Below are 18,572 nucleotides of genomic sequence, written 5' to 3'. Positions count from 1 at the left end.
TATTTATAACCGCTGGAATGGGGCGGAGCGACCGCGCTGTTGCTATGGTCATCTCAGAGGGGCGGGGCCTTCACGTGCCCCGCCCCGCCCGCCTAGAGATTGCAGAGGGGAGCCCGTTTTAGGCTGGGTGAAGGGAAAGGCTGGTGACGTAAAATTCTTGACGTTCGGCGGCAGGCCACGCAGGACCCAGAAAGACTCCACTTCCCAGAAACCTCCGCTGTTTCGGGACAGGGGAATGGCGCGTCATTTCCTGTATGGAAGTTGCCTATGGAACGGCGCTCGGCGGTCTTTGCCTCCGACCCATGTGCGCGTGGACACCCGGCGGAGGTAGGACTGGGCCCTGGCGCCGAAGGGCCCCCGCACGCCTTTCCAGAATTGACGGAGGGATCGCTTTGCTCCTGGTATCTTGGGGATGTCGCGGAAAATATCCTGGGGGGGGGGTGTCATTTAAAGCAGCGTCTTCGACCAACTTGAGCGTTCCCCATATTGTAACATTTCTCAAACTTGGCACCTTTTGGTTCTCAAGTGGCAGACTTGGCGGGGGGGTGTCTCCAACCTTGGCCACTTGAGGACTCCAACTCCCAGCATTTGCTGTCGAGGAATTCTGGGAGTTGAAGTCCACAAGTCTTCAAACGGCCACGGTTGAAGACCCCTGTTATAAAGGAATGTGCTGTGCACTTTTATTCATAGACAAGTATATCCGTTAACCTCATTCCAGAGAAAAGTTTCTGTAGCTCTGAACAGCAACTCTTAACGAGTGATGAAAAGCAGGAGAAATTAAGTTCGTCCTCGGAAAGAATAAAATAATCATTTCACTTCATAAATTTAATTTAATCTATACATCCACAAATTAAAACTTTTTAAAAGCATAGAAGTTCAAAGAGGGAATGTGCATGAAGTATCTTGGGGAAAAAACAAGGATCCTTTCAGTAGATTTTGATTCATCTTCTGCCTGTCTTTTTATAAGGTAATATGTACATTCAAATAATATGATCTGAAACAATGGTAGCTTTTAAAAAATCTTTTGCAAGAAAGTAGGCATTCAGATCCAAGATAGATCTTGAAGATTAAATGGGTGGCATTTGGAATTGGAAATAAATAAAAATAGCTTAGCTGCATATTTGAGGTAGAGCTAGCTCTTTGGGATCTACTAAATTCTTCTGTATATGACATTTTAAAGATTCCAGGTTCTTAGGAGGAATAGATGTTTCTAGGCACCACACCGTTAGCCAAGTCACAGCGTATTCCCCAGCGCAGGGCAGATCTCTTCTTCTCTGTAGGCACCACATAATTGTTGGGAATATAAACAGGCTGAACCGGTTTAGGAGGCAATTCTGACTTGCAGAGCATCTGTTCCCGAATGCTCCAGCGCACATCTTTCCTGGGGTCTTCTCCTGGGAGCCGCAGGGATTCCCAGTCGTGCTTGTGTTCCAGGTAACGGGCAACCCGATCAGTCTTCATTCTGTTCCGACTGAGCTGCTGCTCCAACTTTGGTAATATGAAAGACTTGGGGTGGCCAGTTAGGATGATCTCCTGCTCCAAGGACGAAGAGCTGAGGCTCTGGCTTGCTTTTCGGGAACACTGATTTTGGCTTTCCTCAGAAGGACTCCAGGAATAGACTGACCCAGGGGAACTTTGGGGCTGGTTCTCCTCATTACACTCTTCCTCCTTTTCCTGAGCATTCTGAAGGTACATTCTCTGATTTAAGTTCTCACATTCAGGACTGGATTGTTGGACACTAGGATTATTGGATTCTGTTTCACTAATGATAGATTCATCTGTCACTTGCATTTCTCCATCAGGCGTTCGCCTTAGAACTTTCCTTTTCATCACAGGTTTCTTAGAAACTCTGGAATTCTCTGACTGGTTGTCTGACTGGAAGCTGGATTGGGTCGGACCTTGCCTGATCATTGTAGGAAGCATAGGTCTGGCCACTGAGGCCACCGAGGCTCTCGGGTAGGGGTCCAGCTGAGGGGCCGCTTGAAGCTGTCTCGGGCTATCACCCTCACCCTGTTCTGCACACATGCGAATAAAGTCCATGGCAGCTTCTTTGAGCCGTTCTTCCCTGTTCATAGACTTCCATCTGTATCGGTTGGGTCGTATCAGGGCTTGCATTGCTTCTCTCAGTCGGGGTAGTTATTAATTCTGGAAAAGAGATATACCAAGCTAGGTTTGTACAGTCTGCCACGTCATAAATGCCTTACAACTCATGCTTATTTATCAACTCCATCTCTATCAGGTCATCTTATTAACCCTCCTCGGCTCCTCTGGCCAGATAGATAGAAACACACCTATTGCACATCCCAAATATTTTTTTCAGGTAAAGGCATACTCACCCCAATCCCTTCCTCTCCTAGAGATGGGATTTTTTTTGGGGGGGGGGTGTTTGAGGTGGCGGTAGGGCAGACTTCAGGGTCACAAAGCAAGACGCCCCTGTGCCTGGACTGGAAAAGTAAATAGAGTGTAGTAACTCTAACAGCTTGATAAGTTGCTGCAATTATTTCTAAAGAGCAAGGATGGAGTTTATTTCTGAAGGAATATATGTCTAAGAAGGAATGTACAACAGTACTTATTTATTTCTCAATGCTCTTTAAGTCCTTTTTCTTACCTCTGTACATTCAGTAACTATCACCATTTCAGCTTTCCTTTTAAATTACCTTGTGATTTTTGCATTACCCATTTTCTAAATAACAGCAGCAAAATGATGCACGCTCTAATGAAATAAATTTGTGTTGTTTTGTTTTGCTTTTCTTTTTAACCACTTCTCCCTTAGAACAGCTTAAAAAAATCTTATTTAATTCAACTTCATACTTCCTGACTTCCAACTCTGGGCAATTCACAATATAAAAATAAATAATAAATATAGGAAAATGAGAACAATAACAAGATGGCAGAACTAGCCAAGAAGATAAGCATATCATATTCCCACCAATCTAGCCCATGACTGGGAGAAGAAGCAGGTCTTTAAGGGGCTCTGGAATGCCATTAGGATCGGAACCCCTTGCACTCATTCCAGAACACCATGACGTGGGGTCCTCATGAATGGCATTGCTTAATTGAAGGTGTGCTCTAGATGCCCTTGAACAAACAATATTAACAGGTTGCAAGTAGGGCTTAATTTGGTCACAAATTAGTATGAATACCTGGAAAAGATACCTTTTGCTCTTTGGCCAGCTTAGAAATGGAGGATCCAAGTATAAAGGTGGTTTAAAACAGATTATTCTGTAAGTGAACAAAAGCAGACACTCAGTTCTCAGCAATGAAATTCATAAAATCCCAACAAGCTTTCGCTGCAGAAACATTTGGCAAGCAAGGTAGTTAATTTTCTTCAGCTGAATAGCTTTTAGTAGCTAATACAGATTGTATTCATTTGGTTATTTGCAGATTGATTCTTTTCCACTATTATTGCATTTTCATATTGCCAGATTCTTTTTTTAAAAAATAGTATTCTACCAATGGCCAAAGGCACAGAAGAAACAGAAAGGCTACTGAAGAGAATCCAGGAGCTGGAAGAGACAGTGCAAAGGCTGGAAGGCAGGCTCTTGGAAAACAGAAAAAGCCCAGGCGAGGGGAATGGCCTCCCAGCATCAGGAAAGGGGAAGAAGCGTCCACAGCGGCCATTCAATTTCAGTGCATATGGCCAGAGGCACGTGGCACTCAAGATCGCCTACTTGGGGTGGGAATATCAGGGCTTTGCCAGCCAGGAGAACACCAACAATACAATAGAAGAGAAACTGTTTGAAGCTCTGGGAAAAACTCGGTTGGTGGTCAGCAGGCAGACTTCTAACTATCATCGCTGTGGACGCACCGACAAAGGAGTCAGTGCATTTGGCCAAGTAAGTCTAATATTTAATTCACACTAAAATGAGCGATGGGGTGACACAGAGAACATGTGTTATTGCAACTAATAATCCCCCCCCAACTGTTTAAAAGGCTATGTTGATTGTGCAAAAAAATGCTTAGTGAATTTCATTAACAATCTCTTCTGTAATATAAAAGTCTGATAGCACCTTTTTCAACTAATAAATATTAAGACATAACCTTTTGTGAGGTGTAGCTCATTTGATCATATTCACCTGATAAAAATTTACAACTGTTAATAATGTTTTGGATAATAAAATATACTTTCAGAATCCTGATTTTTTGCCATCATACACTAATACAGCTCTCTTTCTCCAGTCCATATAATTTAAAGTGCTTTGTTAGAGATTTGGGTTTTTCCCATTCTATAAGCTGATATTTACTCAACTGCACAATGTTAGAACTCTGAATATAAGAACAAGAACTACTGATGTATTATTAATGCATTACAATGGTTTAAATTATAACATTTATAAATAGTCAGCTATTGTAAAATTAGGAGATGAGCCTGAGAATCGATCTGGAACTGATGACAAGCTATTATTTCTGCAAAAAAGATTTAACTATTTAGAAAAGGTCTATTATTACAAGTAACAAAAATTTTTAATCAAAGCAATTGAGATCCAGATTTCCCAGGAAAAACTACTCCGAAACCTTTATACAGTGAAATGCTTTAATGGATTGTGGGAAAACGTTATACATAAATGTTTGTTAAATGCAAAGTAACATTTGTTAAATGCAAAAGCACTTTACGTTATTTGTAAAATGGTGTCATTTCAATTACAGTAATGTCATTTAGACCAAAATGTATTATGTGCCTAACACTATTCTGCAAATGACATAAATTGTCATTGAAATGTAGTCCACTGCATGCAAAATCTGTTGCATGAAGCTCCGCTAAAACAAAATTCATTTTATTGCAATTCCAATGAAAGTGGTATTTCGGCATTTGGGTTCTGGTTATATTTTATTGGCACAAAAGGCACTTTGGAATATATTATAAACGAACAGGAAAATTGTGAAAACATCAGTATATCAAAAAATGATACCATAGCCTGTTAGCTGGAAGCTCTTCACCACTGGATGAACAGGAAAATTGTTAATGATAGTTCAACAGAAAAGAAATATGTACCTAATTCTAGAATCACAACTGTTTTTGCAATTTTCAGGTGATCTCTTTGGATCTCCGGTCAAACCTTTCAGAGAATAAATCTGGGGTTGTTTACACAGAAGGTAAAAGTCATATTTCAGAGGAGATCCGCTACACCCATATTTTGAATCAGGTGCTCCCTCCTGACATAAGAGTATTAGCATGGGCCCCTGTAGATCCTAGCTTCAGTGCTAGATTTAGTTGCCTGAAGAGGACCTATTGCTATTTCTTTCCCCGTGCTGATCTGGATGTCACTCTTATGAATACGGCAGCTCAAAGATTTATAGGGACCCATGATTTTCGTAATCTTTGCAAAATGGACGTAGCCAACGGTGTGACCAACTTTCAGAGGACAATCCTGACTGCAGAAGTGAAGCTTGCAGATCAAGAAAGGAAAGTGGAAGAACTAAACCCTTTCCAAATATATGCATTTGAAGTAACAGGCCAAGCATTCCTCTATCATCAAGTCCGCTGCATGATGGCCATTCTCTTCCTGATTGGACAAAGGATGGAGAAGCCAGACATTATTGATGAACTGTTTGATATAGAAACTAATCCTAGGAAACCACAATACAGGTAGGAATTCCTGAAAGCATGCACAATCTTACTATATTGGCAATGGTTCTCTATATTTGAGCTTGCCTTGTTAAGATTATGTTTTATCATTTTGATCTGTTATCAAGAGCTGTAATATTTTCAAAGCAATGTGCACTCTGTTGGAATTACCTGATTTGTACTAATTTAAGTTGATTACCTTGCAGCATGGCAGTGGAATTTCCTCTAGTTTTATATGATTGTGAGTTTGAAAACATCCAGTGGATCTACGATCACCAAGTCCAGGAATTTAATGTTACACGCTTTCAGCAGCTTTGGACGAACCACGCTATTAAAACTCAGATGCTGTACAGCATGTTATGGGGCCTGGATTTTGCAAAGATACCTACAGAGCCAGGTAGGAAGAATGATATTTTTAAAAATTGTGTTAAAGTGAACCTTCAATTTACCATGTGGTAGACTACTGGTATAGTGTATACTTCGGTCTATCTGTAAAATTCAATTTTGTCATTTTATATAAGCATACAACTCACTTCATATTTAATGAGCATTGTTTTTAAAGAACCATTTCCTTTGGTTTAACATATGTTAAACAAAATATATTATTTGTTTAATATATCCAGTAATATGTTAAAAACTATAGTGCTAGGTAGAGTGGTTCTAATAAGTTTCAATATACACTATATTGCCAAAAGTATTTGCTCACCCATCCAAATAATCAGAATCAGGTGTTCCAATCACTTCCATGGCCACAGGTGTATAAAATCAAGTACCTAGGCATGCAGACTGTTTTGACAAACATTTGTGAGATTGGGTAGCTCTCAGGAGCTCAGTGAATTCCAGCGGGGAACTGATAGGATGCCACCTGTGCAATAAATCCAGTCGTGACATTTCCTTGCTCCAAAATATTCCAGTCAACTGTCAGCTGTATTATAAGAACGTGGAAGTGTTTGGGAACGACAGCAACTCAGCCACCAAGTGGTAGGCCATGTAAACTCGTCCAACACCAGTGTGTGACCTCACAAATGCGCTTCTGGAAGAATGGTCAAAAATTCCCATAAACCTTGTGGACAGCCTTCCCAGAAGAGTTGAAGCTGTTACTTTTGGCAATAGTGTATTTAGAACTACTTCAGAGGGCAGAAGCAATTAGTAAATTAAATGTTTTTTTTTGTTCTGATGATGACGAATTGTTGATTACAGCTTCAAGCAACAGCACAATAATACTCTGGAGAGAGGTAACTCCACCAGTCCACAACCAGATTAATGCTTTAATCGAGGGAGTGAAAGCCCGCAATTACAAACCGTTAATGGATCGGCCCAAATGTGAAGATCTAGAATCTCGTATCAGTCATTTTGTGCGCAGAGGACGCATTGAACAACCAAATTTGAAAAAAACAAAGCATCTTGAAAAGGAATTGGATGAGCAAATGGAAATTAAAAGCAGCCCAGTGGTTTCTATTCAATCGGACAAGGAAATTCCAGAACAAGCTGCAAAAAGGATATGTTTTAGTACAGATTGAAGTTTCTTGACACTATCTTGCTATCTCTAAACAAATTATCTTGAAAATATCTATTATAGACATCTAAAGTTACAATGGTAAGTAGTTAGATATAGACTTACACACATTCCCTTTAACCTTCAAAAAATAAACATTTTGTTGTGTAACTGTGGGCAGATATCTAATTTTAAAAAAACTGAAGTACATTCTAATATTGGTTCTGCATTTTATGTTTACAGCTGCATACGATCTAATACTTAAAACAGTTGTAAATAATTATTATAACAATTATACTTGCCAAAGCAGAAATTCAGGGAATATGGGGAAAGCTAGACAAGTAGGTACAGCTTCCCAAAGGAATTGTATTTTAATAATTTAGTTTTCTCCAGAAATACCTTAGCTAGTTATGCAAACCTTTTTCATATTTTTTAAAAACTAATTTTTTGATCTACTTTAAACATTTGGTAAATTCATTAGAATCTGTCTGGCATAGAGGGTAAGGTATCATGTTAAAAATCAGGAGATTATGATTTCTAGTTCTTTCTTGAGCACAAGCCAGCTGGGTAAGTCTTTTTATCTCAGTCCTAGGAAAGACACAATGGCAAACTTTCAGAAAAGTTTTTTCAGAAAAGCAGGCTTTGTCCAAGCGTCTCCAAGAATCGGACTTCATTAAACAGAAGAAAAAAATAGTGTGGAAACTCTGGATATGATTACATTGTCTCCCGTGAAGTTCCTAAGGATGCCTTGTCTAGAAATCACCATGTACACTTTATGAAAAGCATAATGTAACCCAAACAAGTCACGTCCAGTGGGAGCTTTAGTAGATCACCTGGTTGTCTCAGCTTTACAGAATGCCATATGAAATATTAAAATATTCATCTGTTTAAATGTACAACAATCAGTGGACAAAGACATAAAAAGCCTGTATCTACTAAACCCTCAAATATTAGTTCATACATTTTGTTAAGCCAGGATATGGTTTCTTCTTAGTACAAGTGAATTCAGTCATTGTAGATTGCAAATTATGGCATACAAATTAGTGCATGCTCAACATGGTGCTTACTGCACCTGATACCAGTTTCCATGGCTGTACAATAATAATAGACTGCAAAAGTTTCCTTTTGAGATTGTACAAAATCAGTTGAAAATAAACACAGGGATAGACATGCAGCATGTCAGGAGTGATTACATTTAGAATATTTGGAAGTATTAAAAGGTTGTTTATGAATTAGGATGACTTGGGTTGTTCAACAAAGTAGTTAAATAAATGGTGAGTTGTTTTTAATTTATAAATCTAGCCCTGTCAACAGCTTTTGTAGCTTAGCATAATGTGTAAACTAGATACTATGGTACAATGTAATTATTGTACCATGATTTAGCATACATTTTTGTCCAAGTGAGTCAATGATGGGTTATTTAATAAATCAAAGTAAACCATCATTTAGTGTGTATGAATCCAGGTTTCATAGAATTAGTTAAATAAATAGGGAAATTATGCAGTCTTCAAATGTAGTAACTATACCCCTAACTGGATACAGCAATCAAACTCTTCATACCACAGAACTGATGTCATTTTGTTTATAAGAATTAAAAAGGGCTCTCATACCTGTAATATCTTCTAGCAAGTAATATTGCTTCAAAATGTTCATGAATTTACTAGGGAAAGAATCAACATAAAAATATTAAAACTTGCACTAGGTCGGAATGATGAATAGAAAAATGACATATACAGAAACAGATTTTGCTAATATTTATAGCAAAAATACTGCATTTCAAATTCTAGCCCCCACAGAATCCATTTAAGTCTAACTCTCTGACCCATCTCTATCAAGCCACCACTTAGAATGAAATTATTTCATGCTTACTGTTTATTTGTAAGAGTAGGATTACTTATTCACATTATAGATCACACACCATTTCCCTGAAAATAATTTCTCCCCGATAATAAGCCTTTTGAGTGCATGTGCTAAAATAAGCCCTTAAATTTTGCAATACAGTAGTAGCCAGATGACCACGCTCACTGCATTCTGCGCCTCAAAAATAACAAGACCACCCAAAAATAACACCAAGTGCTTATTTTTGGGGATCAAAAGAAAATAACACCCTATCTTATTTTTGGTATATTGGTATATTGAAATGAACATCATTTATTGAGAAGGAACTTTTCAGGCAGTCTTCAGCAACCCTTCTCCACCTTATATTAACCCAGAGGCAGTGAAAACTCCCATCTGAATGGCTTCTGAGGTTGCTAATTTCCCATTCACAGAAGATGTTTAAAACACGGTGGATATTAAAAAAATAATAATCAGATTTTTAAAATTTTTACCAAATATATTTTAATGAAATGTTTAAGAGTAAAAATTTATCTAAAGAGAGTTTTCTATTGAAGAAACATTAATAATTTATTTAGCATGAAATGGGGCTTACTTAAGTAGCATGAGGCTGTATATTCTGCAATATTGGGACTGTCTATGAGCCAACAGCGGGTCAGAAGAGGAGCCGCTGCGGGACAGAGATGACAGTTGCTCTTTAAAAATTATGATTTAAATCGAGTTGGTTTAAAGCAAAGCTTTTTACTAGTGATTTAAATCGACTTGATTTAAATCAAATCCACCCTGGTTTAAAGCAACATTTCCCAACCTCGGCAACTCCGCGGGGACTTCAACTCCCAGAATGCTCAGCATGCTGAGGGTTGAAGCCCACCCTTGAAAAACGAGGCTTGAGAGCCAGGACTAAACTCCTCAGAAAGTGGGGGTTTTCTCCTCAGTCTCGTGCTTTCCTCGCTTCCCCTTCTTCTAACCGGCTCCGAATCCACCAGCCGCTCTCCCAGCCTTCCTTCCTGAGCGTGCTGAGCCTCGCGACGCTCCCCTGGCTTTCCCGGGCCGGTCCCGCCGCGAGTACCTGGCCACCGCCTCGCCCACGCCGCCTTCCCGGCTGCCCGACAACCGTTAACGCCGCTCCTCAACTGCCGTTCTTTTAAACCCGAAGAAAACAAGACCCACCTCGCCCGCCGGCACGTTGCTATTGGCTGCAAGGGCTTCCCACCTCTCTTTCTCATTGGTATGTCCAGTTTTGCTCCACCCCTCCGGGTAAGTTATTGGACGGGGAGAGAGACGGCATAGAGCGTCGCACCGACGTCTTATTGGAAGGAGAGTGTTCTTCTCTCGAACGCCGCGATTGGTAGGCCTTCTTCGGGCAAGGCGCGAGGAGAGCCCGCGAGACAAAGGGGCGGGCCGTGGGAAGAGTTGAGTCCATCCCTTTCTGACGTCACACGTGGGCAGGAAAGAAAATGGCTGTGCAAAACGTTCCGTCCTCTTTTCTACGAGCGGCTGTTCGGAGTTTTGCCCACAGTCCGGGCGCTGCCGCTTCCGTGACCGCCGAGCAGATGGCGGAGAAGCTGCGGGAACAGAAGAAGCCAAAAGCGGTTCCGGAGGTGAATTTGTGGGCTTGACTGGGAATCATGAGGAGAGGCGGGGGGAGGGTTTTTTCCCAGCATGCACCACGGAGAAACTACATTTCCCAGCGTGCATTGGTGGCGAGGAGACTGACAATTAAGCGAAATGGGTCTCCCAGTTGTGTGCGATGCGGCAATGGAAGTTTTGAGATGTGCAAAATCCTAAAAGGATTTGCTGAGATGCAGGAATGTGTGTTACCCTCCCTGTTCATTATGAGGGACTCCGTTGGGAAGACAATTTAAAGACACAGACCACAGAAAGTGGTCTGATGGTGGCTTTGGACAGATAGAACAAAACTTTATTATCACTTTAAATGTACACTAATCAGCACACATTAAAAGGAAATTTCGTTGCATTCCGCTCTCAAAATTTAACCATTATGCATGCACACATACACAAGAGAGAGAGAGAGAGAGAGAGAGACTATCCTTCCTATTCATAGCAATTCTTTGCCCTCCATCCTGTTACCTTTTCAATAAAATCGTTCATGTTTTATATTTTAGGCTAACCTGGACTTAAAAGTCTTTGCATCAAAGCAAGCTGCAATAATCTTCAAAGGAAGCATGGAGTATAAATTCTCTTTAGTTGTTTAGTTTTGTTCCATCAGATTTATTTGAATCTATCTTTAGTGGATTCTCCAACCTTGGAAAAGCAGACTTTTTAACAAATGAGATGGAAGAAGTGTTCTCCCCCCCCCCCCAATCTCTTAAAACATCCTATCATTTTTTTCCCATAGCACCTTCACATCAATTTTCACCTTTCCCAAAAAACAAAAATCCCTCTAATATACGTATTTTCTATGTAGCACCTTGTTTGTTACCTTGTCTTTTATGCGTTTCTGCTTTGTTGTATGCTGTTGCTACCAAAGCTGAGCAATAAAGAGACTAATGACCTGACTTGTTCTTTGCTTGACTATTCAAAGGTTCCAAAAGACCGAGTATTGAGGCGAGTGCAAGAATATGTTCAGCAGACCCGATGTTTCCAGCAGCTCCATCCTAACGTCCTAGCCAAGGTTCTCAAAAAGGAAATCCTCTATAGAAACAAAGATATTGTAGTAATAAACAAGCCTTATGGACTTCCTGTCCATGGTAAGTGTAGCATAATGCTGATTTTCTAGCAATGTTGATAAAAATGTATTAGACTGGGTAATAAATGTCATGTTGAGAAGTCAAATGATTTTGTATCTGTTACTGAGACTGTATAGGAATTCATTCCTTGGAATTAAGTCTTATTTTCTGTTCAAAATGTAGCTTGAGATTTCCTAGTTATATATGTGGCAGATGCTTTTACATTGTAGATTTTCTAAGCAAACACTGCGAGGTTTTTCTTTTCTTTTTGTATACTGCGTAGACTGGTATTAAAAGCAATAAAAATAACCTGAGCTTCATCTGTCTGAGTATCTACACTATATTGCCAAAAGTATTCGCTCACCTGCCTTTACTTGCATATGAACTTACTGTAAGTGACATCCGATTCCTAATCCATAAGGTTCAATATGACGTCGGTCCACCCTTTGCAGCTATAACAGCTTCAACTCTTCTAGGAAGCCTGTCCACAAGGTTCAGGAGTGTGTTGATGGGGATTTTTGACCATTTTTCCAGAAGCGCATTTGTGAGGTCACACACTGATGTTGGACGTGTTTAGGTGGCCTACCACTTCGTGGTTGAGTTATTGTCGTTCTCAACCACTTCCATGTTCTTATAATAGAGCTGACAGTTGACTGTGGAATATTTAGGAGCGAGGAAATTTCACGACTGGATTTGTTGCACAGGTGGCATCCTATCACAGTTCCGTGCTGGAATTCACTGAGCTCCTGAGAGCGACCCAATCTCACAAATGTTTGTCAAAGCAGTCTGCATGCCTAGGTACTTGATTTTATACACCTGTGGCCATGGAAGTGATTGGAACACCTGATTCTGATTATTTGGATGGGTGAGCGAGTACTTTTGGCAATATAGTGTATGTTTTCATGGTAACGTAGATATTGGAATGGCAGCAGAAAGAATACCCAACACTCAGATTACATCGATACTTGTTTCCCAGGTATCTTAACATTAAAAAAAAATTTTTTTCTGCAATTGGTCCAACTTGAGTTGGATATGTGCAAATTTGGAAATGCTGTAGCACCAATAAAATACATAGCTTTTGAAATTATGTGATTTGTGTTAAGTGTAAAATAGCTTGATTTAGTTTAGTGGAATAAATGAACTTAATTATTTGTAAGCCGGGGTTTATGCCTTTGCATTATAGGTGAACCTAGATTATGTCTGCTTCGCAGGTGGCCCTGGGGTGAAGAAATGCATTACAGATGTGCTGCCAATACTGGCCAAGATGTTAGATGGCATGAAAGCTGAATCTCTGCATTTATGTCACCGGCTGGACAAAGAAACTACTGGAGTGATGGTCTTAGCAAAAGATGAGATGATTGCACACCAGGTCAAAGAGATGTTCAAAACCCGTCAGGTGGAAAAGAAATACTGGTAGGAGAAACCTTACAAATGATGAGTAACTTGTTGTGATTTGATAATATTGACTTTCAGTAAGCTAAGAATTTACTAAGGACCACATTTCTGTAGTATGAATTATAGTATAAGGCCGTGGTGTTGAACCTATGGCACGCTTGCCCAAAGTGGCACACGGAGCCATGTCGCGTGGCACGCATGACGTCGCCCGTTCCTCTTCTGGCATGAGTGCAACGATGAGCTGGCCTTTGTACAGACGGCAGTGCCGGAAACTGGAAGAGCTGGTCTTCCATTTTCTGACGTGACCATGCGTGCCGGCCAGCTGATTGCCACATGTGCATGCACACCAGAAACCGGAAGACTAGCTTGCCAGTGAGCATGTGCGCACCTGAACCCAGATGTTCATTTTCCAGCACGCACATGCCCCCTGAGCGGCTCCTCTTCCGGGTTGTGGCCCAGATGAAGCACGCTCCATCACTGATATAAGGAGAACCCAGCAGCCCTTGGTCTTCATGCAAAGAGTGTTGATTGGAGAGAACTGAAATCCCTCCCTGTTGTTTTCATAGGGCAATTTGTATTGGAAAACCAGAGCCGGAAGAGGGGCTGGTGGACATTCCCATTATGGAGAAAGAAGTGGAGGGCCAGCAGTCGCATTTCAAAGTGAGTATACCTAGCAGCAGAGACTTGCCGGTTGTGGCCACAGCATTTAACGTGGAGACCTTTGTTTTAGTTCTTGCTTACCAGACAGCATTTAGGCAGATTTAGGATTAGCGCCCTCGATTCAGAGGATTCACCAGCATCTTCACCAACATGGATACCAGTTTTTGAAAGAATTGCAAAACAACTTGTAACCTCAGTATCACTACTGTACCATAATTGCACTAAGTTGTGGGGTGCTTTAGATGGCGCAGTGGGTACAGTGCAGTACTGCAGGCCACTTCAGCTGACTGCTAGTTCAGCAGTTCAGCGGTTCAAATCTCACCGGCTCAGGGTTGACTCAGCTTTCCATCCTTCCGAGGTGGGTAAAATGAGGACCCAGATTGTGGGGGCAATATGCTGACTCTGTAAACCGCTTAGAGAGGGCTGAAAGCCTAACTGCTAACTGCTATTTATTTGGGGAGAGGTTAGTGGCTTCAAATTAGTCTTGATTTTTAGCAACTGGCTTGATAAGTCCTTGCAATCTTCTGGATAACATTTTCAACATTGGTTTGCCATGGCCTTCATCCTAGGGCTGAGCGATGACTGATCCAAGATCCCTCATTTGGCTTCATGCCTAAAGTAGGAATAGAACTCTCAAGTTCCCTAGTTTTTAGCCTGATGCCTTCGCCACTACACCAAACTGGCTTTTCTGTTATACATATAATATTTATGTATAATTGGTGGGCCTACTTGAAATTGAGAGCAAGTGTTGGCCTCTAAAAGGCTCATTGTTCTTATGTTACCTGTTCCCCTCTAGCTGCCATACCTAAATGATAAAAAGTTTGGATGTTCTGGATTACCAGTGGAGCAATTCAACGGTTTTCTCCATTCTACGTAACCTATTAATCTTCTCAACTGTTTGTCCTATTGGCTTTTTGGATGTTATGAAGAATTGATTTTGAGTCATGTACATCTTTGGCTTAGATGACACTTGCGCCAAATTATCGTGTATCTTTAGAAGACAAAAAGTTGCACAAAGTGCGCCAGAACAGAGATGCTCACTTGGCAGTGACCCGGTATCGTGTGCTAAGCACCTGGTCCACTTGTTCTCTCCTTGAATTGGAACCAATCACAGGTAAGCAATTACAAGCCCCTTTCTTTAATGCTTCCCATTGCCTAACCTGTACTCTAACAATTGGTGTTAAGAAACATCACATCTATACCCATAAACCACCTAAAGCATCTGAGTATCTGACCTTTTTTAAATCTTGGTTTTTTTCCACTGAATCTAAATGAAATGCTTTCGGATTGAAGCCTTAATTATTTTTTTGATATATGCAATAACCAAAGATTTGCATCATTACATCAATCAATAAAATGGTAGATATTGCAAAAAGCATTAAAGAATTGAGAATAACAGTAAAATAAGAAAATATAAAGGCTATTTTACTAGTATAATATAACACTTAAGGTCCAAGCTAATAGGCAAAACTGCCTGGTGTATACTTGGCATGTCATTTAAGGGAAGACATTGTACTATTAAAAACTTGATTTTTTTCCTGTTTTTTTTCCTGCTAACATTTGTATATCAAGCTGTTTAAATCAAAGGAAGCTTAAATTTTCCCTCAAAATAAAATGCATATGAAAGTGATTTTATGTAATCTGACCAAAACCAACCAAATATATTTAATGGTTATGCCTCTTATTTTTCCCCCATATGTTGTTCATTATGCAGGAGTGAAGCATCAGCTCAGAGTCCACTTGGCTTATGGCTTAGGTTGCCCAATCCTTGGGGATCACAAGTATTCTCACTGGAGCAAGCTAGCACCACAGGTAAGAGGGGTATTAAGAAGAGCCTGGCAGGATATGGCCATGAACTAAAATCCAAGAAGATGGTAGGGTGAAATGGGCTTCAGGGTAGTTAAAGGTAAAGGTTCCCCTTGCACATATGTACTAGTCATTCCCTCCTCTAGGGAGCAGTGCTCATCTCCATTTCAAAGCTGAAGAGCTAGCGCTGTCCGAAGACGTCTCCGTGGTCATGTGGCCGGCATGACTAAACGCCACAGGGAACAATGTTACCTTCCCCCTCCAAAGGTGGCTCCTATTTTTTCTACTTGCATTTTTACATCCTTTCGAACTACTACATTGGCAGAAACTGGGGCAAGTAATGAGAACTCACACCATTACGCAGCGCTAGGGATTTGAACTGCCAATCTTTCTGATCGACAAGCTTAGCCACTAAGCCACCACTTCCCTTTCAGGGTAATTAGGATTGTCAAATAATATTTTGTTGGACTCAACATAAATCAGAAATGCAAATGGCTTATTGTTTCTTTTCTTTTTTATGCACATATAGAAACTCTCTCTAGGTACACTGAAGAAACTGGGTTTGGAACAAGTCAAAGTCCGTTACCTTCCTCTCCACTTACATGCCTGCGAGCTCACCCTGCCTCCGATAAATAGCAATGAGGAGCAGAAAATCCACTTATTTTGCAAGCCACCCATCTTCTTCAAGCTCTCCTTAAAACGGCTAAAGCTAGAATTTCCAAAATCAGAACAAAAAGAAACTTAGACTGATTAGCTATGCTAGTTTGTTAATGGGACTCCTTTTCCTGACTTTATAAAGCCGTGGGAGGATCCGGTGAAAGGGGAAACACCTGGAACCAGATATTCTCAACTGTGGAATCACAACATATGCTCCTCTGGAAGCTTGCGGCCTTTCAGGGGAAATCTTCCTGCTTGGCAGCTGAAAACAGAATCGAGGAATGATCACAGATCTCCCAGGGCTTGTATGCTGGTTTCCGATGAAGTTGGGAGATTTGGAAGGATTCATACAGTTTATATGAGCTGCCATACCTGGAATAAGTTACTTGGGCTCATTTTTTCCAGCATTTGAGAGTCAATTTATACCTGACGCTCAGCCAAACAGTTAGATGGTGTATTTCAATAAAAGATGTGGCCTGTGCTGAATAAATGTGATGTAACTGGAACAGAGATATTGGGGAGAGGAGATTCAGGGGCTCCTTATGATTGGGGTATGCAATAATTGATGGAGCTATGAAATGGGGAGTTCTTGGTTCATATCTCGCTTCTGCCATGAGCTTACAGAACAGCTGTAGGAAAGTCAACCTCAACTTTCTCTTGCAACTGAGAATATGAAGCTGCTTTATCCCAAGTCTGACTACCGATCTGTCTCACCCAGTGTTACCAATTCTGAATGGCAGCTGGAGAGGACAGAGGTTAAGTATCGGCAATAGCACTTAGACTTACATATCTCTTCACAGCCCTCTTAAGCGGTTTACAGAATCAGCATATTTTCCCCTAACAATCTGGGTCCTCATTTTACTGACCTCAGAAGGATGAGTCAACCTTGAGCCTGTGAGATTCAAATTGCAGTCAGCTGGCAGTCAGCAGAAGTAGCCTGCAGTACTGCATTCTAACCACTGTGCCACCACAGCTCTTATTATAAAGGCATTGTAAAGATTACAGATAACCTACGCAAAATGTCTTACATATTCTCAGACATGGGTGGTTTTAATGCATCACTGAAAGATTCCTGTTGCTTTCTTTTGTCCTTTCAGTTGCCAGTTGCACTAGGCCAATCTTATTTTACTTGCACTGTAGTTTTCTGGTTATCGCATTCCTTAAACTTAATAACCCAAAATTGAGAGTGTTTTTTCTATAGGTAACACCACACAAACCCATTACCCAATTACAACTGGGACATTTAAATTGGCTTAACATGTTTTACCTACATTGGGTAGAAAGGTCTTTTTGATAAGTGGTTTTTGATCATGAAGGAAAATGTTTGGGAAACGCAGCCCTAAACTGAGGGAACACAACTTCTATTAGCATTTGGGCCCTGCTAGACTGTGTGCCTTGTTAAAGAATAGGACCTATTCTGGGAAGACATTTTAAGAGGCAAACAGATTTGCTACTCATTGGCAAGTCTTTATAAACATTTTTTTGTCTGTTGAATGCCTTGAAATTCACCCCTTCAAAAAAAGTCATTTAAAAATATGATTCTTTGGTATTGTGTGAGGGCCAATGACCCACAATCCCCATGTTTCCTGCTAAGAGTTTTAAACAAAACATCAGTTGATGTTTTGCATGTGATATGCACATATATTGAAAATTGGAAATACCGTAACTCAGTAAAAATCTAGAGACTTCACAGACTTGTTTCTGGTATCTTTGATTCCCGCATTTTCCTGCTGTATATCTTTGGGGCATAATGTATTATGTATACACTGTCTTTGGGCTTAGCATTATAAAAACTGCAACTGGAGTCCACTTCCCTTTTATTTGCTTTTGAGTACTCATTTTTTTTCTAATTAGAGTAAAATACTATTGTGGCGGCATTTAGGGCTACAAATCTAGGGAAAGAAGGTAACTTTCAAATCTCATTATTTAACCTCATGGCTGATAGCTAATAGAACTGTAAATGATATTTTATTACAGTATTTCTGGAATGTGGGATAATTCCATAATATTGGGGAATACCAAATTTCAAAACTATTTGCTAATCTCTGAATGAATTTTTGTAGGTTGTCAGTGTCTTAAAAGTGGTCAAGAAGCATCTTTTTCTACAGGCGCCCATTTTCTATTCTAAAGGATGGCCTTGCGTATATCCAGTAGGAATAATATTTTGATCATCTATAAAGTGATCTCACATTATTAAAATAATTTAGAATAGTTCTTACAAAATTTAGAATAACATACTGGCCTTGACTATTTACTACAAAAATAAGTTGACACCCTACTAAAGAAACTTTATTAAAGGATTAGCACTATATAAAAGTCAAAAGTATTTCAGGGGAAAAACAGGACACTGATTTGTGTGTAAAGAAAATTGGAGGTCTTGGTAGCCCTAGAAAGCCACATATATGTGAATTCAGCCACTGTAGTTTACAGGAGTGTTGTGTTAGTCTATGATCAAAGCATAAACTTT

General features: G+C 40.2%; 3 protein-coding genes across 11 annotated transcripts; 2 read left to right on the top strand and 1 right to left on the bottom strand.

Moving 5' to 3' along the window:
• The first annotated feature begins 145 nt into the window (after positions 1 to 145).
• PUS3 (pseudouridine synthase 3) lies at positions 146 to 7,228 on the top strand. Of its 2 annotated transcripts, none has more exons than XM_014062205.2 (5): positions 146 to 327; positions 3,446 to 3,836; positions 5,031 to 5,587; positions 5,773 to 5,963; positions 6,767 to 7,228. In XM_014062205.2, exons 1-5 carry the CDS (start codon positions 236 to 238, stop codon positions 7,084 to 7,086), a joined length of 1,551 nt encoding a protein of 516 aa, XP_013917680.2. In that variant the 5' UTR covers positions 146 to 235; the 3' UTR covers positions 7,087 to 7,228. The 2 variants fall into 2 exon arrangements, with proteins under 2 accessions (XP_013917680.2, XP_087562452.1); XM_087706326.1 differs by having other exon boundaries at positions 146 to 401.
• HYLS1 (HYLS1 centriolar and ciliogenesis associated) lies at positions 811 to 10,038 on the bottom strand. 8 transcript variants are annotated; one of them, XM_014062209.2, is made up of 5 exons: positions 9,967 to 10,018; positions 8,672 to 8,721; positions 3,144 to 3,222; positions 2,337 to 2,444; positions 811 to 2,145 (listed from the first exon to the last, which is right to left on the bottom strand). In XM_014062209.2, the coding sequence occupies exon 5, from the start codon at positions 2,113 to 2,115 to the stop codon at positions 1,192 to 1,194; it is 924 nt and encodes a 307-aa protein (XP_013917684.2). In that variant the 5' UTR covers positions 2,116 to 2,145; positions 2,337 to 2,444; positions 3,144 to 3,222; positions 8,672 to 8,721; positions 9,967 to 10,018; the 3' UTR covers positions 811 to 1,191. The 8 variants fall into 8 exon arrangements, 7 of the variants coding, with proteins under 7 accessions (XP_013917684.2, XP_013917682.2, XP_013917692.2 ...); XM_014062207.2 differs by having other exon boundaries at positions 3,157 to 3,222; XR_015695570.1 differs by lacking the exons at positions 811 to 2,145; positions 2,337 to 2,444 and adding exons at positions 2,951 to 3,078; positions 5,766 to 5,951 and having other exon boundaries at positions 3,157 to 3,222; positions 9,967 to 10,038.
• A 272-nt stretch (positions 10,039 to 10,310) lies between these two features.
• Positions 10,311 to 17,914, top strand: RPUSD4 (RNA pseudouridine synthase D4). The gene is made up of 7 exons (XM_014062226.2): positions 10,311 to 10,498; positions 11,443 to 11,608; positions 12,799 to 13,000; positions 13,549 to 13,642; positions 14,606 to 14,756; positions 15,357 to 15,454; positions 15,978 to 17,914. The coding sequence occupies exons 1-7, from the start codon at positions 10,355 to 10,357 to the stop codon at positions 16,191 to 16,193; spliced, it is 1,071 nt and encodes a 356-aa protein (XP_013917701.2). The 5' UTR covers positions 10,311 to 10,354; the 3' UTR covers positions 16,194 to 17,914.
• The last annotated feature ends 658 nt before the right edge of the window (positions 17,915 to 18,572 follow it).

The sequence above is a fragment of the Thamnophis sirtalis genome, unplaced genomic scaffold (assembly GCF_051295495.1).
Source record: "Thamnophis sirtalis isolate CommonGarterSnake01/CBP01778 unplaced genomic scaffold, rThaSir2_p1.2 scaffold_2, whole genome shotgun sequence".
Lineage (NCBI taxonomy): Eukaryota > Metazoa > Chordata > Lepidosauria > Squamata > Natricidae > Thamnophis > Thamnophis sirtalis.
The sequence above is the reverse complement of the archived record's forward strand: the minus strand, read 5'-3'. Positions and strand labels throughout refer to the sequence as shown.